Source organism: Mobula birostris, chromosome 3, assembly GCF_030028105.1.
Source record: "Mobula birostris isolate sMobBir1 chromosome 3, sMobBir1.hap1, whole genome shotgun sequence".
Classification (NCBI taxonomy): Eukaryota; Metazoa; Chordata; class Chondrichthyes; order Myliobatiformes; family Myliobatidae; genus Mobula; species Mobula birostris.
In genome coordinates, this window is record NC_092372.1 from 64,299,151 (window position 1) to 64,325,959 (window position 26,809).

At 39.2% G+C, this 26,809-nt stretch overlaps 1 protein-coding gene across 1 annotated transcript in view; it reads left to right on the forward strand.

The window, feature by feature from the left end:
• The window catches only part of LOC140194609 (gamma-aminobutyric acid receptor subunit alpha-2-like), a 209,132-nt gene extending 185,238 nt beyond the window's left edge, over positions 1-23,894 (forward strand). Inside the window, exons 9-10 of the mRNA XM_072251847.1 lie at positions 20,221-20,423; positions 23,583-23,894. Of these exons, the coding sequence (XP_072107948.1) occupies positions 20,221-20,423; positions 23,583-23,894 (515 nt within the window). The remainder of the gene's footprint in view (positions 1-20,220; positions 20,424-23,582) is intronic.
• Positions 23,895-26,809: the final 2,915 nt, after the last annotated feature.

The following is a 26,809-nucleotide window of genomic DNA, read 5'->3' on the forward strand; positions in this document are numbered from 1 at the left end:
AACCTAGATAGCTAAATTTAATTAGAATAATTCTTTACTGAAAGGTACTGTCTGTCACCAAAGTAGACACTTATGAAAATACTTACTCAGATAGCATCTACTAAGAGAAAAACAAGAAATGTTTCTGGTGGATGATCTTTCATTAGGAATAGGGAAAGGTAAAGAGCAAGGTTTTAAAATGCAAAGAAATGATGCAAGTAGAGGGGAGAGGCAGGGAACAATACAGAATGGCCTCAGATAGGACGAGAGCTCACTCTGTTACCAACCCATTTTAATACTTTTGTGACTCATGTTTTTACGCATTATATGGTGGCAGTTTTAATGGAAATAATCAGACATTTGAAATACCACCTATGGACAAGATTAGTACTGCATTAAATTTTTGAACTGTAATATTGTTAATCGCATAGGATTTTTTTAACTGTATAATGGATATTATAAAAATTGCAACTATAGAATTCTATTCAGTTGATTGCTTGAGATTAAGAAATTAAATGTTTGTCTGATGACTCAATGATCTATAACCAGGTGAATAAATTACATAAAAAGAACACAGATTAAACATGACCAATGTGAACCATATCAGAGCTCACAATAATAAGTTAACTGGTTTATTCAACACCTTAATCTATTTTTTATTGATACAATTGCTAAGTTCATCATTACAAATTTAAATTATCTAAATGAAAATTAATTTAATCTTGTTATTACATATAGGTCATATTTGTGACATGTTTAAATACTGAACAAAGCACTTGAATATATTACACAATGAAATTATGAAAAGAATCGTCCCATTACTAAATTTGAAAAGGATTATTGGATGTATTTTGAGTTAAAATGTTCAATTGCCCAAGTTAATACTTATTTTCTTCATGACTAACTCTGTGCTTTTAATATAGCTGTTAATTAACAAAAAAATCTAGCTGTTCATCAAAATTATATCAGATACAAATCATGGGGTGTAATCTAATGTTTAACTATTCCCTTCTATTTCCTAATGTTCTTTTATACAATATATACATTGGCGAAACTTTACAACAGATTTTTCAGGACACCACTAGCAATTGAAATAGAGGGTGACACAGTGGTACTGCAGGTAGCCCAGATGCCTCAGAGTCCCAACAACACCTCCAGCCCACCACACCTCCAACTTCGTATTTGATTTTGGATGCTGTCTGCATGAAGTTTGTATGTTTTCCTTGTGTCTGTATCACTTTCCACTGTGTGGGCTGATTTCTCCCTAAACTCAGTGATGGTGGATTGTTAGATTAATGGGATGGTTGTTAGATTGGCCATGGTGTAAGTAGCTGCTGGGAGACTCAAGTGAAGTTAATGGGCATAGAGGTGTAGAGTTCTGCAGCATTAAAAGAGACCCAACTGCTCTATGTGGACCAAGATGCTCACCTAAGCTAGTCTCATTTGTCCTTGTTTGTCCTGTATCACTCTATATTTTTTTATTATTCAAGTACCTGTCCAAGTGTATTATTAATGTACCTGCTTCAATCATTTCCTCTGGTGGCTTATTCCATATATGAAACCTCTGGTGAAAATCTATGCACTCTACTTCTTGATTCTCCAACCCTGGAGAAAAAAGACCACATGCACTCATCCTGTCTATGCACTTCATAATTGTATAGCTTTCCTCAAAATCACCCCTCATTCTCCTTTGCTCCAATGATAGTTCTAGCTTGATCAACCTTTCTTCATAACTCAGTCCAACAAGTCCTGGCAACATTCTTAAGAACCTTTACTGCATGCTTTCCAGTTTAATGGTATCTTCCCTGTAGCAGTATCACTAAAGCTGAACATAATATTCCAAATGTTGCCTCAGCAAAATCTTGTACAGCTTCAGTTTTACATCTTGACTTCTTCACTCAGTGCCTGATTGATAAAGGCCAGCAGGCCACCACCCTGTCTACCTGTGACACCACTTTCAGAGAACCATGTATTTGTACACGTAAGTTTGTTTGTATTACAATACTTCTCAGGGCTCTACTGTTCACTGTGAAAGTCCTATCCTCCTTGTCTTCTCAGAATGCAGCACTTCACAATGAATTAAACTGCTTGCTGTCCCTTAGCCTACTTACCCAGCTGGTCAAGATTCCGCTATAATTCTTTATATCCGTCACCACTGACTACAATAACATCTATTTTAGTGTCATCTGCAAACTTTCTAACTGTTCCTTGTATGTTCTCACCCAAATTGTTGATATAGATGACAAACAATAGTGGACATGTGTGACAACTAATCAATGGCAAGGAAATAGTAAGGGCATGGGTGTAGTAGATAGGCTTTGAGAGCCAGCATAAACTTGCGTCAAATGACCTCCTAAAATATCATGTTAAAATATGAAATATGGTGTGACTGTAAGTGTCATTTCTCCCATAGGGAGAAATGTAAAATCATGGCTCAGCAGCTAGTCATTTGGCATGCCTGTACAATTGCTGATCTGCAATTTGACCAATTCTGGAAGCAAATAATGTGTGCTGTGAAGAAACTCTCATGCTCCTTTTTCACGATTCTGTTAAAACAGACATCGAAGTTATTTCTATCACCTAAAGTTTGTTCATTTGCAAGGATCAGCCTAGCTACAAAGTGGTAGATTCAAGCTGGTTTGATATTTTAGTACATTGATTTGGGAATCCTGCTTTGTCAGTGATTATCTTTTGGATAAAGTGTCAGGGCCTCATTCTCCTATTCACAGTCAGGATTCATCTCTGAACCTGTATCGCCTGTTCTGACAAGGTGTCTCCAACCTGAAACATTAACTCTGCTTTTCTCTGTAGATGCAGCTTGACCTGGTGTGTGTTTCCAGCACTTTCTATTTTTATTATCGCTGTAAGAAAATAGCCTTATCTTTGATTTGTGGTTCTTAGAACATGGCAGAGTGCAAATTGCCTGTCATTTTCTCTCCCAAACAACAGTTGTCTAGATAGTCAAACTCTTTCACTATCTTCTTTTCAATTCACAAGGAGGTCTGGTATGGCATATTAAAGCACAACATTACTGCAGAAAATATAACTGTAGGTAGGTTCCCTGAACAAACCATACATTAATATTTGCATTTGGGAAATAATATATATTTACAACACACCTTAGTACATCTACAAGACACCCTTAAGTATTTTATTGTTGATAGATTATGTTTGATACTTATCATTTGTCTATAAACTATTTAGAAGTGTCACCATGTTCTGACGTTGGTAGAATGGGTTTTGGAGCTAAAGTATAAAGTAATGATGTTGTAGAGCATACTTTGAGCTACTAGCAGGGACTTAATCCATTGGCAGGTGATTTCACGTCAAATATAATCTATCAAAAATAAAATACTTCAGGCTGTCCTGCGGGTGTACCAAGATATGTTGTAAATATGAATTATTTACAAATGTAAACATTAATGAATGCTTTGTAAAGGGAAACCTACTTACAGTCATATTTTCTGCAGCAATATTAAGATTGTGCTTTAATATGCCATACCAGACACCCTTGTGAACAGAAAATAAGATAGTGAAAGAGTTTATTGAACCTTATCTTAAATATTCTAGACATTATTAAATTATAAAGACAATAATATATTTGTTTCTACCACTTGGATTGTTATCTGCCAAACTCCATGGAGGGAGAATCACATGGATTCCAGATTCATGGCAAGACAATGAAGTAAAAAAATACAGAGCAACAAACAGTCTGTTGGAAGAATTTAGCAAGTCGAGTAATATCTGTGCAAAGAAAGGAATTGTTTACATCTTGGGTTGAATCCCTGCACCAGTCGTGATGCGGGATTTCAAACTGGAATGTCAACAATTCCTTCCCCTCCCTTCCCCCTCCTCCACGGATGCTGCTCAACCCGCTAAGGTTCTCTAGCAGACTGGTTATTGGTGCGCATTCCAACATCTGTACTCTTTGGTATCTTCAAATGCATCCTGTACTTCATACCATGAAGTTAACACTTGCTAGTATTGTGGAATAATTATCATGATCCACTTTGCTTAGAATTATATTAGAAATATCACCAATTTGAAATGTTCTAGATTCTGAATATACACAGAGCCACTGGAATTTCTGAAGATCTCATCAAATGGCATCAATTGTAAGTCTCTTATGGTTAAAGCAGTTCATGCTTTAGTCTTAGGGCAACACTTTGTCACTTTAAAAGCTTTGCTTGTTTCATTCTTCAGGCTACTACTAAGGGTGTTCAGATGGAACTCATGGAGTATTTGTTGAAAAAGATGAGATTTAGCATAAAGATTTTGTAAAGGCAAATTGAAATGAACAGCTGCTCCAAGTTATTATCATTATGTTCAAATAACAATTATGAATGTTATTCACATGCTTACACTTTGCTTTGGCTCATATTCTAGTGTTCTTTAAGCACAGAGATAATCTATACTGAAAAATAAAGAAATAAAGTTTTGAGCAGCAGAACAATTTTAAGCAGCTAATTTAGCCACAACTAGACCAGATCTGCCAGCTCTGGATGCCCTAAAGTTAAGGGACCAGGTATGAATTTCATCCATTCTCCAAGTTCATTCCTTATGAGACATCCATTGGTCTGATTGATAATTCCAGCAGCCAAGCAGAAGGTCAATTGCATCACCTTCTGCACTGCTGTATACAAGCTCAGAAGTTTGGAATGTGCACTGCAACCAGCTAGGGCTTCCACATTAACTAGCCAGCTATCAGCATGATGGGGCTCCTAATGCCCCATATAAGTCTGTTGACCTAATTGTTGCCAAAATATCAGGAGCTCTTTTGTGCAGGGAAGGTGAGGTGAGATTCTGTAGTGGTATTCAATATTATGTGTTTTATGTAAGGTTAGGTAGTGAGAAACTCTCTATTTTCAGAATTTTCAAGAGAAAAATAAAGAAATTGCAGAGCCCTGTTTACGCAGTACATTCTTTTCTGAAGTGCTTTGCGCAGAGCATAATAGATAAAGATTCAGCAGTTATATACAAAACAGAATCGGATAAGTGATTGTAAAATAAAAATTTGCTCAAGTTTGTGGATAGAGCTATGGGAATAGAGGGTAGCCTATTCTGTGGGCAAGGTGTTCTATCACAGTTGAATCACTTTGTCTTCTAATTGTTCGGGGTAAACAGCATATTGTTTTTATCCTATTTTATCTATAATTCCATTCACTTTTGAGCGTGAAGCTTAAACGTCTATAATAATAGCATATACATAAAGAAAGTGTCTCTAGACCTAATATCCCTGAACTAGTTGTTGCAGCATGGGTTAGGAGCTAACCAGAAAGCACCCTTTCACAACCTCGTCAGAAGGAACTGAGATAGATACTAGCTGTAATAAATGAAGTTATATTCAGATGAATAATCACAAGTTCAAACACTTGCCTGACCTGCAGCCTAACTTTCACTTCTGTGTCATTGATTTATTAACTGTACAGTGAAATTACATTCAAGACAGGTTCAATTTAAATGTAAATAAAATTCATTTGTGAAGGGTCTTATTAACATTTTCTAATCTGACAGGAGCTATGTGACCACCAGCTGAACAGTAGAGATGATAGCAGCTGGTAGAAGACAAAGGCGTTCATCACATTCCTATGAGAGGGGAGACAGAAGCGGGTAATTAGGAGCTTGAATAGGCCATTCCATTCCTCAGATCTGCTCGTCTATTCATTGAGATGACAACTGATCTGATTGTGACTTCAGCTCTGAATTCCCGTCTACCCTGATAACTTGTCACCCATTTGCCTATCTAGAATCTACAATGTACATCTATATCTTAAGTTCTTTCAAAGGTTCTGCTTCCATTGCCTTTTGAAGAACAGAATTCCGAAGATCATAACCCTCTGAGAACTTTTTGCCCATTTCTGTCATTTGATAGAGATCCTTCGGGATCGTTAATCATTCTGTCTATCTGTCATAAAATTTATTCAGAAATGAGAGGTGCAAGGGGACCTGAGAGCACTAGTGCAGGGTTCCATCAACGTTAACTTGCTGGTTGGAAGGAAGGCAGATGCAATGTTAGCATTCATTTCAAAAGAACTAGAATATAAATGCAAAGATGCATCGCTGAAGCTTTATAGGGCATTGGTCAGACCACATTTGAAATATTTTGTGTAGTTTATTTTTGTACCATATGGAGTAGGTTCTTCCATCCCTTCAAGCCATGAAAACCACAATAACCCTGATTAACCCTAATCTAACCACAGGACAATTCACAATGACCAATTAGGCTACCTCAAAGGACATCCTGAAATGACTTTTCTTCACAAAACATCCATGAAAACAGGGAAGTACCCCAAAGAATGAACGACAGTTAAATGTGAGAACCCCGAAGTCCCCCCCAGCTCCTCCCGCAGCAGCAAGGCAATGATAACCCCCTACCCCCACGGCGAAAGAAGCGCACCCGCTAATGTGCACAAACACGAGCTAAGCAATAGCAAAGACACAGACCTTGCAGTTACCCCAAAGGCTATCGCATTTTATCTGCCATTTGATAAACCACAGGTTCTCTCTCTCCCTAGTAAGGGAGAGGGAGGTGTCTCCCATTTTCACAGCGAGCGGTAGACATTACAACCATCTGCTGGCTTACGATGTTAAAAAGTCTGTTACGTCACTTTTTACGAGCTCTTTGCCTGAGGATCGTAAAGATCTTGAGTCTCGGGCCCACAGCGAAAGATTTTCCGGCCTCCCCGATGACATACATATCTCCTGCCATGACACTGACCCTCGATCCACCTGTCTCCAGAGCCCTGAGATCTTAGGCTTCCAGACACTAGGCCACCTCTCAGGCTGAACCCTTGGCGTGCTGAACAACAGCTGGTCCTGAAACCCTGAGAACGGGTTGCATTCCTGCAAAGAACCGAAGTCTACATGTAACTCCAGGTCAGGGTCTTCAAAAGAACCCTGAAAGGGAAAAATAAAGATATTAAAGATGGAAGTAGAGCTGTTTCTGAAGATTCAGCAAAGGAGTCGCCACTTAGTGCAACTTAACTCCGCCTCCAAGAGAGTTGGTTCATCTTTGGACTGTGAGAGGAATCCAGAGCAACTAGAGAAAACACATATATTCCACGGGGAGGATGTGCAGACTTCTCACAGATGGTGTCAGAATTGAACTCCAAACTCCAGAATGCCCTGAGTGTCATAGCTTCAAGATACCTGCTATGCTACTGTTGTACCCAACATCTTTATAATTGAAAACATCAATATCTATACCTGCCTACCGTATTGAAGCAGGCCTGCAGTAATTTCCTTCTGGCTGGATGACTGCCAAACCATTGCTACTAGAAACAACCAGGTTACCTTCTCAAAGAATCATATACTGTATGCCCTTTGCTTTTCTCAGTACTATTTCCTAATTCATCGCCTGAATTCAAGTTATAGAGTGTTTCCTTGTATATTCTGAAGTCACATAAGGGCAGAAGAATATCAAGTCCCCTCAGTCGTGCCCCACCATTCCATTTCTTGTTATGATCGCTTACAAGTAGCTGATTGACTGGGACACCACAACTGTAACTAAGAGTAGACAACAAAACATAGGATGAAACAGAGTTTGTGCACAGGTAGTGGCAGCAGGTTTGATCTTCTAAACGGCATTTGTGAACCAGCTGAGTTTTCCAACGAATTAACATTTTTGGCATTTACTCACAACAAATGGATTTACTGGATTCAGTTTCATAGTATCATTTTATTGCTGGTCCACTAACTAATATCTCAGTGTATTGATGAAGGAGCCAGGCCTGGCAGAACTACTCTAAAGTGACTTTGCAGAAGCTCTTGACTTAAGAGATTGTACCTTTTTTAAAAGGTTGTGTGAATGTGTTGGGGACCTCCACTCAGCTGTTTTATTTTAAATTCCTTGTTGTTTGAAAAATGTGTGAATTTTTTTACGGTGGAAATTAACTTTATTCACAGTTTTGCATTTACTAGTGAAGATTCTGAAGGAAAAAAAAAGTCCATATAGGTATTTCTGTTTTGTCTTATCTGTTTGGTTTGCATTTCCATGGAATTGGTTTTAGAGAGAGACCTGGATTTCACACTGGCCATGTGGAATCCAGGTTAAGGTGATGGAAATCTGTGCACCTCTATTCCAAATTTGAGATGCCCACATTACAGAAAGAAATTGTCATTAAGTGAAATTGCTCATTAGTGGAAAGTTAAACTGAGACTTTGAGATAAACATTTTAGAAAATTGGTATATTTAGAGAGCAATCCTAAAAGTTTCTACAAACAAGACTGCCTTCTTTTTACAGAATATAAAGATGTTGCTCAACACTTCAGACATACTGATTTTTAGTTTGAATTTCTTTGAAAAAATGGTTTTCATACAATCATAGTGTTTGTCATGTAAATTACAAATGAAAGTTCAATTTAAACATTGGACTGTTCTAAAAATCAATTCAGTATTAATTTGCTCACCACCTTAAAGCACATATTTATCAAATTAAAATGATTTGATTTGTCAGCCCTGACACTGCAGGGTTGAGATGGAGTTGTAAAGGGTATTAAAATTTCTACCTTCCTTACAGATAATCTTCATTGTACCGGAGAACCACATGGGTGTCAGTATATGATGGCAAATGATCCCAATGGACCATTTGTATCAAAACTAAAAGTGGGGAGGTGGAAGGAAATCAGATAAAGCAGTACCCAAGAACAAAGACACAAACGGTGAGAGTAGAAACAACTGTGAGATATACGTAAGGGTAAAGTAACACAGAGTTATAAAGGTGAAAGCTCACTCAAAATTATCCTGAAGGGGAATAAGGAAGCTAATGAGTCTGCGAAACAAGTTGTTGCAAATGGACATGGCAGTTGCAGATTGGGAAAACTGGAAGACAGAAGGAATAATGGGTTATGGTTATGGATTTAAGAAGGGAAGAGTAAAAAAAAACACTAAATTATGATAACAGATAGAAGAAGCAGGGTCAGAAATATACGAAGAGCACAAGGGAGTGTTTTCTAAAGACTGAACGGTTTTATGTATGTGAAATTTGTGGTTCCAGAGAGGATTGAAACCAAATGACCCACTGGTGCACGACGTGTGGGTTATCAGGGAGCTGAAAGTGCTCTGGAAGTGCGAAAGAAGAATATAAACGTTTAAGCACAAGATATCATTTAATCTGAGATGAAGGAAAAAAAATATATTTTCTTGCAATGAAATTAACTATGACTGGGGCCATGGTTGGCCTTGCTCCAGAGCCTTTACAGTGGGCAAACATGTCAACAGTGATGTCGTTACTAGGAGAACACCTGATGATCAAAAACAAGTCTTCTCAATGGATTTGGGTAACGCAAGGCGAACAAAGGTGGAATAGAAATTCAAATTTGTATTATACCGAGGTGGATGGTCTGACGTGCATGAACAAAATGTTAAGTATCCCATAGGGTACAAATGTACAGTTCTTATATAAAATTCTAAAGGTGACATTATCAAGTATCCCTGAGGGTATAGTAATTAGTCATCTGTTAGGTCTAATTATTGAATAGCCTTCAGGTAGTAATGACTGCAAGAAGATTACAATTCTGTGGGATCACTCTCATGTGGACATGAGTGAGACAGTGATTTGCATGAGATATATCTATTGGAGCAGTTATAACCAAGTGTTTTCCAAAGGACGCTTTGAGCATTATATAACTGTACACAGGAGGACATTGTATAGCAGGGAAGTAGAGTGAACAAGTTTATGATGCAGTCAAATATCCTGAGAAGACTTGGATAAACTGATTCCTAAGCTCCGGAACCTGGGCCTTAGCACTCAGATCTGCAGCGGGGTCTTCAACTTCCTCACAGACAGGACCCAGGCTGTAAAAATAGGGGACAAGCTCTCATCTGCAATCACTCTGAGCACCAGTGTCCCACAAGGCTGTGTACTCAGACCCCTGCTGTACTCACTGTACACCCATAATTGTGTAGCCAAGTTTCCATCGATATATAAGTTTGCAGAACCACAATTGTAGGCCGTATCTCGGGTAATGATGAGTTTGAGTATAGAGAGGAAATTAAGAACCTGGTGCTTTGGTGCGAAGACAATAACCTATCCCTCAACGTCAGCAAGACGAAGGAATTGGTTGTTGACTTCGGAAGGAGTAGCGGACCGCATGACCCAATTTACATCAGTGGTGCGCAAGTGGAACAGGTCAAAAGCTTTAAGTTCCTTGGGGTCAATATCACAAATGACCTGACTTGGTCCAACCAAGCAGAGTTCACTGCCAAGAAGGCCCACCAGCACCTTTACTTCCTGAGAAAACTAAAGAAATTTGGCCTGTCCCCTAAAATCCCCACTAATTTTTATAGATGCACCATAGAAAGCATTCTTCTAGGGTGCATCACAACCTGGTATGGAAGTTGTCCTGTTCCAGACCGAAAGAAGCTGCAGAAGATTGTGAACACGGTGCAGCACATCACACAAACCAATCTTCCGTCCTTGGACTCACTTTACACCATACGCTGTTGGAGCAGTGCTGCCAGGATAATCAGGGACACGAACCACCCAGCCAACAGACCTTTCGTCCCTCTTCCCTCCAGGAGAAGGTTCAGGAGCTTGAAGACTGATACGGCCAGATTTGGGAACAGCTTCTTTCCAACTGTGATAAGACTGCTGAACGGATCCTGACCCAGATCTGGGCCGTACCCTCCAAATATCCGGACCTGCCTCTCAGTTTTTTTTCCCACTACCTTACCTCCCATTGTTCTATTTTCTATTTATGATTTATAATATAAATTTTTAATATTTACTAATTTAAACTATTTTAAATATCTTTAATATTTAATATTTGTAATCCAGGGAGTGTGAAGCGCAGAATCAAATATCGCGGTGATGATTGTACATTCTAGTACCAATTGTTTGGCGACAATAAAGTATAAAGTATATCCTTAAGTAATCCACCAATACATGCTATTATTATGAATGATACTGGGAAAGGGATAGATTTATCAAGATGCCATCAAGGGGGAGACCACTTGTCTTGCCCAGAAGAAATGACAAGACAGAAACTTGTGAATTCTGGTTTCAGTACTTATGAAAATTGTTCATTCTATATTTTGCCTGTGAATAATCATTTCTTCTTGCCACATGCATTGGTGGGACAAACGTATAAAAACATCAGCCACAAGTTATACCAAGGGATGGAAATGTCCTTTGGAATGTTATAATGTTGCCATTGGAAATGTGACTTTAGATCTGGCTTTTGGAGAATGAACTTCGCCTCAGCCAGCAATAGAAATGGTAACAAACCTCACAAGCCAGTGTAGTAATAAGGATCAATATTTGTGGGACTGTGTTGTTTCCAAGTTGCCACAAATTTCTCACTTGACTGTAGACTGGACACGAGTTGTGGAAGAAGCAAGGGAGATAATCCATCAAGGAGCTAAACACACACTGATAAGGCAAATGAAGTATTGAGTTACTCAGATAATTGGAGTAAGTTTTGGAATTGGGGGTCAAATGTTCAGATACATCCATGGGTAAGATATTATGTGCGTTGATAATTGTAATGTTTAATGTATATCAACTTAGAAGGTGGAAGGCTGAAATTGTGCAAAAATTGTAGGGAACCATCATGAACTCCCACAGCCTCAGATGATCTTGTGAATTCAGTACCTGAGGCTGACGTGCGAGCAGCCTTCAGGAGGGTGAACCCATGAAAAGCATCCGGCCCAGATGGAGTACCTGACCAAGTACTAAAGATCTGTGCTGATAAGCTGACTGGAGTGTTCCCTGAGATCCTTAACCTCTTGCTTCGGCAGTTGAGGTACCCACCTGCTTCAAGCAGTCTCCAATTATAACGGTGCCAAAGAAGAATGGGGTGACTTGCCTCAATGACTATCGTCCAGTAGCACTTACATCGACGGTGGTGAAGTGTTTTGAGAGATTGGTGATGAAACATATCAATTCCTGCCTGATAAGTGACTTGGTTCTGCTCCAGTTTTCCAACTGGAACAACAGGTCCACAGCAGATGCCATCTCATTAGCTCTTCACTGTACCCTGGAACATCTGGACAGCAAAGATGCATACATCAGGATGTTCCTTATCGACTACAACTCAGCATTCAACACTATCAAGCTAATCAATAAGTTTCAGGATTTTGGCCTCAATACCTCCTCAAACAATTGCATCCTTGATTTCCTCACATGCAGACCCCAGTAGGTTTGGATTGGCAACATCTCCTCCTCAATCTCCATGAGCACAGGTACACCACAAGTCTATATGCTTAGCCCATTGCTCTACCTGCTTTACACCTATGACTGTGTGGCAATTTTGCTGATATACCAGCATTGTAGGCTGAATTAAAGGTGGTGATGAATCAGCATATAGGAGGGAGTTTGAAAATCAGGCTCAGTGGTGCCACAACAACCTCTTACAAATGTCAGAAAAACCAAGGAGCTGATTATTAACTTCAGGAGAAGGAAACTAGAGGTCCATGAGCAGGGTTTATGGAGGATCAAAGGTTGAGAGGGTCAGCAACTTTAAATTCCTCAGTGTTCTTATTTTGGAGGATCGGTCCTGGGCCCAGCACGTAAGCACAACAGCATCTCTACTTCCTTAGGAGTTGCGAAGTTTATGCATGACATCTAAAACTTTGACACACTTCTATAGATGTGTAGTGGAAAGTATATTGACTGGTTGCACCTCAGCCTGGTATGGAAACACCAATGCCCTTTGACAGAAAATCCTACAAAAGAAATGGATATGGCCCAGTCCATCATGGGTAAAGCCCTCCCCACCATTCTGTACATCTACAAGAAAAGCTGTCGCAGGAAAGCAGCATCCATCTTCAAAAGCCCTGCGTCTAAGGACATGCTCTTTTCTTGCTGCTGCCATCAGGAAGAAGGTACAGGAGTCTCAGGACTCACTTCACCAGTTATTATCTCTCAACCATCATGTTCTTCAACCACGGGATAACTTTACTCGACTTCACTTGCCCCATCATTGAAATGTTCCCACAACCTATGGACTCACCTTCAAAGACTCTTCATCTCATGTTCTTGATATTTATTGCTTATTTATTTGTATTTACACAGTTTTTTGTCTTTTGCACACTGGTTAAAAGCCCATGTGGTCTTTCATTGATCCTGTTAAGGTTATTATTCTATGGATTTATTGAGTATGTCTGCAAGACTGAATCTCAGGGTTGTATATGGTGACCTTACATGTACCTTAATAACAAATTTACTTTGAACCTCATAATAACAGAAGAGATAGTATAAATCTGTGCTCAGTTCTGGTCGCCTCACTACAGGAAGGATGTGGAAACCATAGTAATCACAAAATAATCTGCAGATGCTGTGATCAAAGCACCACTTTCAGTACGCTGGATGAACTCAGCAGGTCGGACAGCATCATTTAAAAATGATGAGTGGACGTTTCAGGCCGGAACCCTTCGTCAGGACTGAAGAATGAAAGATAGGGAAAAATTTGAAGAATACTTGTAGCTTCAGTTGAAAGACCAGTAATTTGAAAGACAAAGGGGTAGGGGAGGGGAAGCATTGACGTCATAGCCCTGAAAACAATGGGTAGTAGAAGAAGGAGGCGGAACCATGAGGGAGCTGGGGGAGGGGGTAGAGTGAAATAGGGGTAGAGGAAGGGAGGGGGAGGGAATTACCGGAAGTTGGAGAATTCAATGTTCATACCAAGGGGCTGGAGACTACCTAGACGGTATATGACCTCCAACAAGGGAACTCACATGAGACCCAGCTATGCCTGCCTCTTCGTTGGTTATGTGGAATAGTCTGTGCTCCAAATCTATTCTGGTACTGCTCCCCAACTTTTCCTTCTGCACATTGACGACTACATTGGTGCTGCTTCCTGCACCCATGCTGAGCTCGTCAATTTCATCGACTTTACTCCAAACTTCCACCCAGACCTCAAATTCACTTGGTCTATCTCGGACACTTCTCTCCCCCTTTCTCGATGACTCAGTCTCCATCTCTGGAGACAGACTGTCCACTGACATCTTCTACAAACCCACTGACTCTCATAACTACCTCGACTATACCTCTTCCCACCCCACCACATGCAAGAATGCCATTCCCTATTCCCAGTTCCTCCGTCTCCGCCACATATGCTCCGAGGTTGAGGCCTTCCATTCCAGGACATCTCAAATGTCCTCTTTCTTTAAGAATCATGGTTTCCCTTCTACCATCATCAATGATGCCCTCACCTGCATCTCCTCCATTTCCCGCACTGAGGCCCTCACCCTATCCTTCCGCAACCACAACAGGGACAGAGTTCCCCTTGTCCTCACCTACCACCCCACCAGACTCTGGATCCAGCACATTATCCTCCGCAACTTCCGCCACCTTCAACAGGACCCCACCACTAAGCACATCTTTCCCTCTCCACCCCTCTCCACTTTCCACAGGGATCGTTCCCTCCGCGACTCCCTGGTCCACACGTCCCTCCCCACTGATCTCCCACCCGGCACTTATCCCTGTAAGCGTAAGTGCTACACCTGTCCCTACACCTCATCTCTTGCAACCGTTCAGGGCCCCAAGCAGTCCTTCCAGGTGAGGCAACACTTCACTTCTGAGTCTGTTGGGGTCATCTATTGTATCCGGTGCTCCCAGTGCGGCCTTCTCTATATCAGTGAGACCCGACGCAGATTGGGGGACTGCTTCGTTAAGCACCTCCACTCCGTCCGCCACAACAGACAGGATCTCCCGGTAGCCACCCACTTTAACTCTGCTTCCCATTCCCATTCAGATATGTCCATACATGGCCTCCTCTACTGCCATGATGAGGCTAAACTCAGGTCGGAGGAGCAACACCTCATATACCGTCTAGGTAGTCTCCAGCCCCTTAGTATGAACATAGAATTCTCCAACTTCCGGTAAGTCCCTGCCCCTCCCTTCCTCTATCCCTATTTCACTCTACCCCTCCCCCAGCTCCCTCATGGTTCCACCTCCTTCTTCTCCTACCCATTGTTTTCAGGGCTATGATGTCAATGCTTCCCCTCCCCCACCCCTTTGTCTTTCAGATTACTGGTCTTTCAACTGAAGCTACAAGCATTCTTCAAATCCTTCCCTATCTTTCATTCTTCAGTCCTGACGAGGGGTTTCGGCCCGAAACTTGGACTCATCGTTTCTAACTAGTGCTGCCCGACCTGCTGAGTTCATCCAGCGTACTGAAAGTGTTGCTGTGGAAACCATAGAAAGGGTGCAGAGGAGATTTACAAGGATGTTGCCTGGATTGGGGAGCATGCCTGATGAGAATAGGTTGAGTGAACTCGGCCTTTTCTCCTTGGAGCGACAGAGGATGAGGGGTGACCTGATAGAGGTGTATAAGATGATGAGAGGCATTGATTGTTTGGATAGTCAGAGGCTTTTTCCCAGGGCTGAAATGGTTGCCACAAGAGGACCCAGGTTTAAGGTGCTGGGGAGTAGGTGCAGAGGAGATGTCAGGGTTAAGTTTTTTACTCAGAGAGTGGTGAGTGCATGGAATGGGCTGCCAGCAACGGTGGTGAGGGCAGATACGATAAGGTCTTTTAAGAGACTTTTGGATAGGTACATGGAGCTTAGAAAAATAGAGGGCTATAGGTAAGCCTAGTAGTTTCTAAGGTAGGGACATGTTCGGCACAACTTTGTGGGCCAAAGGGCCTGTATTGTGCTGTAGGTTTTCGACGTTTCTATGTAAAAGTGTGAATGCAGTAAGTAAATATAATGTAAACGTAGCACACCTGCTGGGGCTTCAAGGCAGTCCTATGGGCAGTCAACATAATGAGAGTAGGATAAGGATCCTAAGATAAATATCTTTGGATTCAAAAGAGGGAGATGTTGGCCAAAAAGAACTACAATCGGTGAACAGGAATGTGAGACCATCAATGCAGTTGCCATTTTGTGAACTGTTTGATGAACTGTTTCTTATTCTGAGCAGTTGAACATGGACACAAGGAGTTTCTGCTGAATATCTGCTAAACCGGAGACTATTCTCAGAAGCTGCTTATTGTGTTAAATGGCAGGTTTGCAGAAGTAATCTCACCTGGTTTGAACCAGGCAGTTGAATAGAGCAAAAGAGATCATCTTAGGCACTAAGTTGAAGTTGAAGGCCATAAAACAACACTGCCTTGTAGCCCTGAAAATAAGAATCTGACAAAAGTCAGTCAGATGACCTTACCAACAAAATTGAAACATAGATTGACCTGATGAGGAAAAGTGTAAAGCTAGAGGATTTTGGGAGCTCAGGCAGTGTCAAGGTTGTGGAGGATCCCACATCAGACATGTGGAGATCACATCTGGGCTATGACAAATACCTGGCAAAGATTACCTTTTCCATTCTTTGACTGTTCAGGCAGGGTCAAGGAAACCTAGTAGGTGTATGCACTATTATTCAGTTGTATAAATTCACATGCCTATGAACCTGAGTCAATAAAGCTACTTGTCAGTAAATACAGATCCTCACTCTGCCTAACTGATCGTTATTATTTAGAACTAATCCTTGTAACAATACAATAAAAATTATTAAATAGATAATGTGAAAGAGGAATAGTGAGGTGGTACCTAATGGGTTCATGGACAGTACAGAAATCTGATGACAAGGGGAAGAAGCTGTTTCTATAACATTGAGTGTGGGTCTTCATGCTCTTGTACTTCCTCCTTGATGGTCGAAAAGAGGAAAATGCATGTCCTGGATGGAGAGTCCTTAATGATGGATGTTGCCTTTTTGAGGCACTGCCTATTGAAGATGTTCTCAGTGTTGGGGTGGCTTGTGCCCTTGATGGAGCTGGTTGAGTCTCTCACCTTCTGCAGCCTTTTTTGATACTGTGCATTGGATCTTCCATGCCACACTTTGATGCAGCCAGTCAAAATGTTTTTCCTTGTACTTTTGTAGAAATTTGCTTGTCTTTGGTAGCATACTGTACCAATCTCTAACTCCTAATGAAATACAGCCAATGGCATGCCTTCTTTGTAATTATATCTACTGCATCCACTATCTCTGTAGCAACAACATTTAAGACTGAGACACAGACAATCAGGCCCAAATGGGTTCTCAATCTTAAACTCCTTTAGTTTGCCTGATTTCTTTTCTTTTTATTGATGCAGATTGTTTTAAGTTCTTCTCTTAATGTAACCCCTTGAATATCTATTATTATTGAGGTTTGTAAAAGATAGTTGTCCTGTGAGTATATGAAAACACTAAATTTTCTGACAACTGAGATGGCAAGATCAAACTGAGAATAATTTTTTTCTGTTGTACAGTATTGACATTATTTGGGAAAGTCCATTGCTAAGAGAAAGGTGCTATCCCAACAGAAAATCTTCAAAAATTGTAGGTTTGAATTTCATATTGGGTTTTAAGACACATAGAAGTGCACAAAATGTCACTCTATTTTCAATTGCATGACACTTTATTTACTGAGCTGTGCAACAGAATTTTTGTCTTTTTGTATTTTGATTAAGAGGGTTGCAGATTACCAGGGATGTTTTTTGTTTGTCATAAAGTGAGACTATTATTGGTAAAAACATCTCCATCCTTTCCTTAAGATCTGTGTCAGAAGGTTATTGTTGTATTCGCAGATGCAGACACTTCTTGGCTTCCACCACAAGCTCAGAGGGAGCTTTCGTGTTAATGTTAGGTCCATTATTCAACAAGGCACTGGATCAAAATATTGCTTATAGGAATTCTTTGAATTATGTGTGTTGTGTGGACTTCAGAAACAGTTACTTTCCCCAAGCAGTAAGGCAGATCCACACCTCCACCCCATGAACCCACTGCTCCACACCCCCTCCACCTGTCATATCCTATCATTTCCTGTCATAGTCTTCTTATGTACAGGCACTTCTGTGCCTAGTGTCACTTTATGGACAGACAATCTATCTATGTATATAAGCTATCTTTTGTATTTGTTATGTATTTTTATTACAGGTTTCCCCCGTCATCCGAAGGTAGAGCATTCCTATGAAACGATTCGTAAGCCAGAATGTCATAAAGCGAAGAAGCAATTACCATTTATTTATGTGGGAAAAATTTGTGCGCGTTCGCAGACCCAGAAATAACCTACCAAATCATGCCAAATAACACATAAAACCTAAAATAACAGTAACATATAGTAAAAGCAGGAACGATATGATAAATACACAGCCTATATAAAGTAGAAATACTTCTCTACAACGATTGCCTGCACTGTTCTCCGTAGCGAAAATCTCACGCAAGCACTCTTGGCAAAACACTCTCACCAGTAACCTTTAAGCTATGAAGCTGCCAAATCATACCAAATAACATGTAAAAATACACAGCCGATATAAAGTAGAAATAATGTATGTACAGTGTAGTATCACTTACCGGAATTGGGACAGCGCCGAGCACACTGATGATGGTGTGTTAGGCTAAGTCGTTGGAGGTTGGGGTAGTGCAGTGGTCCTCAACCTCTGGGCAGCGCCCCGTTACCGATCCGTGAAGCATGCAGGGGTACAGCGGCAGCCGGGACACACTCAGCACATCCTTAAGAAAAAAGCCGAAACAAACAAGCTAATTAATTAGGTTCCACCCGGCACGTAAATGTCAGCCCAGATCAGAGGCGATTGCCGATTGCGTCACCTCTGATCTGAGCCCACATTTACGTGCCGGGAGGCACCTAATTAATTACCTTGTTTATTTCGGCTTTTTTCTTAAAGATATACTGGGTGCCTCCCGGCTACCGCTGCACTCTCCGCGGATCGGTATCTGCGGCCCGGGGGTTGGGGTGGTGGGACACTGGCGTGTCATCTTGTCGTCTCTTTCCATCAGGGCAGGCAGGTCATCTTCTTCTATGTCTGCCTGCCTCGATGTCGAAGGTTGAGGTTCGTCGTCTGCTGTGGCTGATGTGGAAGGCTTGCTTGACTGCTTAGCCTCACGCATTTTTAGATCATTCAGTTCTTTGTAAGGACTCAAACCATCCTGCAAATATGCTCTAAACGGACTTACCCTTTCAAAGTTAAAGTTGTACTTTATCATTGCAGCGAAAATCTCATGCAGTTGCTTCCTGTTCAGTTCCCAGACGACTTCACTTTCGCTACTGCATTCGATTTCGATTGTTATCTTTTCCTCTTCCAATTGCATCAGCTCTTCATTTATCAGTTCTTGGTCATGGGATGCCAAAACCTCTTCAACATCATCTTCGGCAACTTCCACAAGCCAAACTCACTTTGTCCTTACTTCGTTCACCACGATCGAAACGCTTAATTATGTCTAGTTTTACACTAAGTGTAACACCCTTACGAGCTGTTTCAGGCTTTTCCGATACCTTAGAATTCATCTTGCAAACGGCTGCTCACAGGCACGTGTTTCAGCAATGCCGGCAAGAATGCAGTTCCAAATCCAGGGGAGAGCGGCTGCTTGGGACGCGCGCTGCCTTTTATCATGCACTGCTCTTTTTCGTAACAGTGAAAACACCTTCTGTTAGCAAAAACACGTAACCAATGTAGGTCTTTCGTAACAGTGAGGTTTCGTAAAGCGAACGTTCGGAAAGTGGGGGACACCTGTATTGTGTTCTTTATCTTTTTGTGTTTTGGATGCATTGGATCCAGATTAGCAATTATTTCATTCTCCTTTACACTTGTATACTGGAAATTACATTAAGCAATCTTGAATCTTGATTTCCATTCAGTCAGAAAAGAAGCCATTCAATTTTTAATTAAAAAGTAAGTCATCCAAGTGCTTTGGGATAGATCAGAGCATGTGCACAATGCCCTGAAGAAGGGTCTCGGCCTGAAACGTCGACTGTTTACTCTTTTCCACAGATGTTCCCTGACCTGCTGAGTTCCTTCAGTATTTTTTGTGTGTTGATTTGGATTTCCAGCATCTGGAGATCTTTCTCATGTATGTAAGTAATGTGCTCTTTGCAAGAGAAGAAAAAAACATTTGATCTGCTATATGGCACTAGTACTAACTTGGACTAAATAAAGCATTTAGTCTTGTAAAGGTTATTGCAATTCAGATTTATTAAAATGGCAGGAATTGTACCTCAGGCATCAAGAGGAAGCAACCTCTAGCTTCTTGTCATCAAAAAACTTCATGTATTTAATGGACTATGGAAGATTGCTAATTCAAATGTGAATCATAATGAGGTATGGTTTATTATAATATCTTGAAAAAGAGCACATCTGCAACATTAATAAAACCATTGTGTACGCTTTGTTGCTAGCAATAATTTTGCTTTGTTTTTTGCTAGGACAAGAAAATAAGCATAAAAGAGCTTTTCTGGATTTTTATATTCTACAGATGGGTATAAAATAATGGAATCTTCTCTAATGATATTTGGTTTTATTCCAGGAGTGACAACAGTGCTTACAATGACAACTCTGAGTATCAGTGCTCGAAACTCTCTTCCTAAAGTTGCTTATGCAACCGCCATGGACTGGTTTATTGCAGTCTGCTATGCATTTGTGTTTTCTGCACTAATAGAATTTGCTACAGTGAATTATTTTACAAAACGAGGCTGGGCTTGGGACGGCAAAAGTGTTGTGAATGATAAGGTAAGGATTTCCTTTATCTTCTTTAATGGAATCATAATATGGAAAGTAATAACATAATATGTAATATATATTACATTATATACTCTCCTCCATGGCTTAATGGGTAAATGCAGTGCATAATGCACTACAAAGCAATAGAGGTTAGAAGGGTGCCAGGTTTACAATGCTAAACTTGCTAATGTAAGTCAATGGGGAACTGAAATGTAATAACCTTTAGCATTGTAATAGTAGGGATGAAAAGAAGGGCCAGGATATGGGCTCTATATCATTTTCCATTGAATGCTGTTGAATAGGTGTTAACAAGGTGAGCACCAGATCAGCTTCACCTGTGAGGCCATAGCAATTTGTATTAACTTCCATTTATTATATTATGGTAGGTGCATGTACCCAAGTACAATTAAGGTTCTAGAGGGCAGCCAGTGGTGAATGATCAATCCCCCTTTTGCAATGGGAATAAGTGATGTTTGAGCACCTCTGAATTTTGAAATTACTATTTAATTGGATGAATGCCAATTGACAGCCCATTTTCTGTTCCATTAAAGAAATCACGAGGAGTGGTAATTCACTCACAGCAGTTTTATGCTCTGATCAATTTTCATATTCTTTAATCTGTTTTAAAATGCTAAATGTTTAAAAATAACATGAATTGTAATTAAGAATTTCATTGTATGATGAAAGTAAATGGCTCATCAAATCCATGTGCTCAATTATAAAGTATTGTTGGTCTAACTTTCTTACAGTTGCTTAGAGATGATCATAATCTGATACAAGGACTATTAGCTAGTTATAGGAGGCATATTCGAACTTCAGTCACACTAACATTTTTCTTATCCCTCCCCCAAATTATGATAAGCTAAGGATCATTGTGCATGAAAGGCAATGTAATTACGGAGCTGTTTCAAAAATAAAATTTAAATTCAGTGTTTCCATAATATTCAGAATGCGGAAATGCATTACCTTCCTCTCATTTCACCCACTGACGATGCAGCTTTAGAAATACATTAAGCTAAAGTGTCCGGAAGTAATTTTACCCATTACTGTAAAATGTCTGAGTGCAAAACAAGACATTCGTCTCTCTCTGTTGTTGACTGGTCCCCAGATTTTGCATTGCACCCTATTTTTACTTGCAGTAGTTCATTACTTTTCCATTCATAGCAGTTACTTTACATATCAGCATGCCAACATGTTCAGAAATAGTCTGCTACTTTGGGAAACCACACCAGCGTCATCTGATCTTGTAAGGGATCATTATTAGATTAGATTATAAGGACATGCTAATATGTGCATGAGGATATGCTTGCTCCATTGTCAAAGCACCTATCAACTGGTTGTGCAGTTGGATTTTCCTACTAGGAACAAAAAGAGATACTTCTTAAGAATGGAGCTTGGAATACAAAATCCCCTAAAACAAAATAGTAATTTAATAGATATTTGCACCTTCTGGTGAGGTAAAGTACATCTTTTCAGGAATTAATTATATTCATGAAATAACCTTAGAGAAGGGAGACCAAATAGAACGTAATTAATAATTACAAATTCTGAGACAAGACTAGATATAGACTCTTAATTCTCTTATTGCTTAAAGCATTATAAGATTTCAAACTATAGATAAATGCTGACTCACACCAAAGTCAGATCACCAAAGTGGGAGAAACTTATCTTCAGTCGCCAATGCTACACTAAAATAAGAGTATTTTTTCCATTAGTAACACCCTCTGTATGTTAGTTATATTAACCTAATTGAAACTAAATGTTTGGATTTGAGTAAAACCATAGCCTAATAGTATACTATCCTTCAGGGCCGACAATCTAAGCAGAATTTCTTCTCTATTTTGTTAGATATTTTGCTTCACACTGTTCACCACTTTAAAGGGTCTGTCAGTTTGATGATATAATTTTTGATTTGGAATCTGTGAAGTGAGGAGATTAAAAAAATACAAATAGTTTTGTAATATCACTTTCAGATTCCACTAATATCTCACAGGAAGCTAACACATTTTGTTTTACTTTTTGAGAGTGGATCGGTTAACACAAAATTAGTGTTTATTACACTTTGCACTGTTAATTAAATTTGGTAGAGATTAAAGCAAATTGCTTAATTAAATCATGTTTACATATTCATAAAAACGAGGTGTATTTCTGCCTTGAGTAGTAGCACACACAGTTCTCAACTTCCTTGAAATTAAATCTCTGTATTACTGACCCAATTAATGCCAAGTTGCTGGTCTTTGCAAGGCAAATAATACAGTGCAAATTTCATTGTCTATCTGAAGACACAAGGTGTCTTGATGAGAGAAATTTCAGTTGATTGACAGTCCTATGCATCACAAAAACTTTGTCAAATATTTGTATTAACATACAAATAGATTAACAACATTTTAGCTAAAGTCATCTATCTTGCATGTAGGTGTACAGTTAAATATGAATTTAATAGATCAGTAACATTTCACAATAACAGTGTCAAAGTCTGAGACAAGATTGGTAGTTTAGAAATATTTCTTTGGGAGATTTATAATATATTTCTTCAAAATATTTATTTATTTTAATCCAAATTTATGAATGCATTTTGATGAAAAGTATTTTAATTCACATTTAGACATTTCCATATAAAAAATTGCAGGGGGATCCAGGAAGGCCACTCTTTTCGCCTAACAAACGTTTACAATGCTTTGGGTTTTCTTTTTATCCTTTTACCAGCAAGTCCAGTATTTATTACCTATCTCTAATTGCCCATGCACCAAGTGGTTTCATTGTCCATTATGGAAAGCCATTAAGATTTAGACATAATGCTGGAGGACAAGAATCACATTTCAGTCAGATTTTCCTGAAGGACGTTAGTGAACTAAATGGGCCTTAAAGTAGCAATGTACAGGTGTGTGGTCACCATTACTGATATTCATACTTATTTATTAAACACAGGTGCATTTAATTAATTAAAATTTAAGCCCCAGTTGCTTTGATAGGATTTAAATGTGTCTGAAGTTTAAAATTCTCAGTACCATATGCACTATGCTACTCTGCTGTCTACTAATGGGTTAGCTCTTTGAAAGAACTGACTTGGATAAGATTGACCAAATGACCAAATTCTATGCTGTATGGTTTGATGATTTTCCATGAAATATTGTAGAAATTAAAGAATGGTTTCACTTATTTTCACAGAAGAAAAAGAAGGCTTCTGTAATGAAGAAAAATAATGCATATGCAGTGGCAGTTGCCAATTATGCACCTAATATCACTAAGGACTCAGTATTGCCAACGATTGCAAAGAGTGCAACTGCAGAGCCAAAAGAGGCCAAACCAGAGACCAAACCACAAGAGGCCAAGAAAACATTTAACAGCGTAAGCAAAATTGATAGAATGTCCAGGATAATGTTTCCAGTTTTATTTGGAACTTTCAATTTAGTGTACTGGGCTACATATTTAAACAGAGAACCTGTTATTAAAGAGATAAGGAATGATGCCACAAAATAATCATTGATGCATTTTAAGGCATGTGGAATTTCTAACGGATGATGATGCCAAATACAACCGGTAATTGCTAATCTATGTACTTTGGTATGTTTTTAACAATAAGCTTTTACTTTGTCATGTTTCATTCAGAGAAGACTTGCAAAATCCATACAACCTATGTGTCAATTACTTAAAAAAAATTCAGTTGCAAAGTCAGTGAAGGCACAAATGGATCAAGTTATTGGACACTCAAAGAATTAGTTATGGCAAAGGAGACAGATCATTTTAATAAATGGCCTGGACAGTAATCTGGCTAAGTGGAGCGTTCATTTGCTGTAGAACCTGCAGGATTTTTATTTCATTGTAATCAACGGACAACAAATCTTGGAGGCTTTTGCTTTGGGTCTGTCATCATTCAGCCAAGTTACTGTCCACGTACAAGATTGAAATCTGCTTCCATAACATGTGATGGAGAAAGCTTGGGGTTATAATTTCAAATGCTTTGAGCCACACAACTGTTTACAAGGTTTTGCATTGCAGATACATAAAATCAAAGGAGTTCATATGTTAGCACTTATTGGTTGAATTATACAATTAGGTTACACTCCTATGATTTTTTTTATGTAATACCACATGTTATATAAAAAGTGTTGATGGTTGAAAGTAGTATCTAGTGATTTTTAATTTCCTGTGTCTAGTACACAATTTACATTGGTTTCAGTGCAAAACTTTAAATTGTAAAAAAAAATGTTTCTATATCGTGCAAGATGCTTTATGTTTAAAGAAACACAAAAGCTAGGTTTCTCAAAAAAATCTTATAACACAACTTTAATGTTTACTTTATTGTATTTCTTCCACATTTGTTTTGTGCTATCATTTTGGTTTTAATGTTGAATATGACGCATGTGATTTGGGGATTTGCATGATGATACCGGTACCAAGGTCACAGAAAGATTTTGTGACTAACCCAACAATGGCATCATACAATGCACAGAAAATATTGCCTCAGTAAACACATTAACACCTCTGAGATCCATTTTATCTTCTGAACCAACTTTAACAATGCAGAACCTTGAGGGATACAATAAAGAAAAATGAACCCAAAGCTGTGTTTGATAGATTTTCTTCCATAAAGTCAAGATTGTGAAAAAAAAGTTTAAAAATTAGAGGATCTCAATTTAAGTAACAAAATAATTTTCTCCTAGAGTCATTTTAAAATACTGGAATGACTACAATTCGCCAGCCTCCTACCTTACCATTTAAACCAATCTCCCATGTAGAACCTTATCGAAGGGCACACTGAAATCAATTTAGACTACATTACTGCACTACCTTCATTGACACTCTTGGTCAACTCTTCAAAAAAATAAAGTTCACTAACATTAGTGGACAGGATCTCCCGTTAATAAAATGATGCTGACTACCCTTGATCAAATCCAGCTTGTTCAAGTGCAAAGTAAGACCATCAAAATTTTTTCCATTATGTTTCCTTATCAGCTTGTAAATACCTGCCTTTTCCCTGCTGCTCTGGAGAGAGGTACAGAGCCCACTGGCTGTCCTCCAGTCATATGGAACCTCTTCAATGGACGGAGGAGAATTGAATGTTTCTGTTAAAATCCCTGCAATCTCCTCCATATGGTTGCTTGGAGTGCGAGAATCCTCAATCCCAGATTTAATTTGCTTTGCACAACAGGATTCCAAATGGTCTTTGCAGTAAATTTGCAAATTTCCCCAATCTTTTTTGTGTGCCTAGATTCAGATGACTCATACGGCTACTCGGTGCTTGTTAAAACAAGGTGGAGCATTAACAGTAGAACAGCCATTATGGCTCAATTTTCCATTTGGCTCTGATAATAGGATCCAGAGTCATATTTTTCAAGAAGTGTGCGTTAGGAATGCATCCAGAACACCCAACCAACATTAAAATTCAGTGTTCTTTCGGTGCAGGGAAAGCATTAAAAGAATTTCAGAAGTTTTAATTCCAAAGGCATTGAATTAAATTCTACCTGCCCCTCATCCAATCAGAGTATCAGATTTAGAAAAAGGATTGAAGCCGCTGAAGATGTAGTTAGAGTACGTGGTTCTCTCATTCTTCTGGATTTTAGACCACAATGGTGTTAGGTTAAGTGAAAACAATTAAAACTTTGGACACAGACCTATGAAAGATTATGTTATTCTAATGTTTATTTATAATGCATGCAACTAGAAATAAATTGAACTTTAATTATGCGGAATTAAAACTATGTGCAGTAGAAAGTGGACAGTTAGCATACCTCATTTATTATTCATAAATTTTCCCTTTGGGATTTTTCCATTTTGAAGTAGAGGTTCTTATTTGAGAAGTTGAGCTTCTTAGTTCACAGCTTTGGAAAAGTTACTTAGCCTAATCCTTACAAACATGGCAGATATTTCCCTATATGAACTATAAATGCCAAAGAACATATCACAGCCTGCTATCTTAACTAATAATGAATGCAGATTGGCTGCATTGCTCCAATTAAGGATGTTATAGATTGCATGCTCACTAAGCAATAATGAATGAAAAGTACAACATTACTACGTAATTACTTCTGGTATTGGTCTGATCAAAAGAAATTTAATAACCCGTCTCTGCTCCAGTAATGCAAACCTTTAAATAAATTGGACTTTTTTGGGCTCACTAATATGGACTGTATATGTGTCTCAAATAACTTTTCTTTTTTAACATAATTTGTAATATCAGTGAGAAGGAAATATTAAGTTTTTACAGATATGTAGCATATAGCCGGCTGTGGTTTAGTGGCATCCACTCTGGACATCAAAGCAAGTGGTCCCGGGTTCAAATCCAGCTGGCTCTTTGTACGCTTTTCTTCTGTGCTATGTTGAGCATCAAGCTATCAACTCGGCCTCATAAAAAAGCAGACAAATGCTAAAGAAACGGTAATGGCTGTCCAATA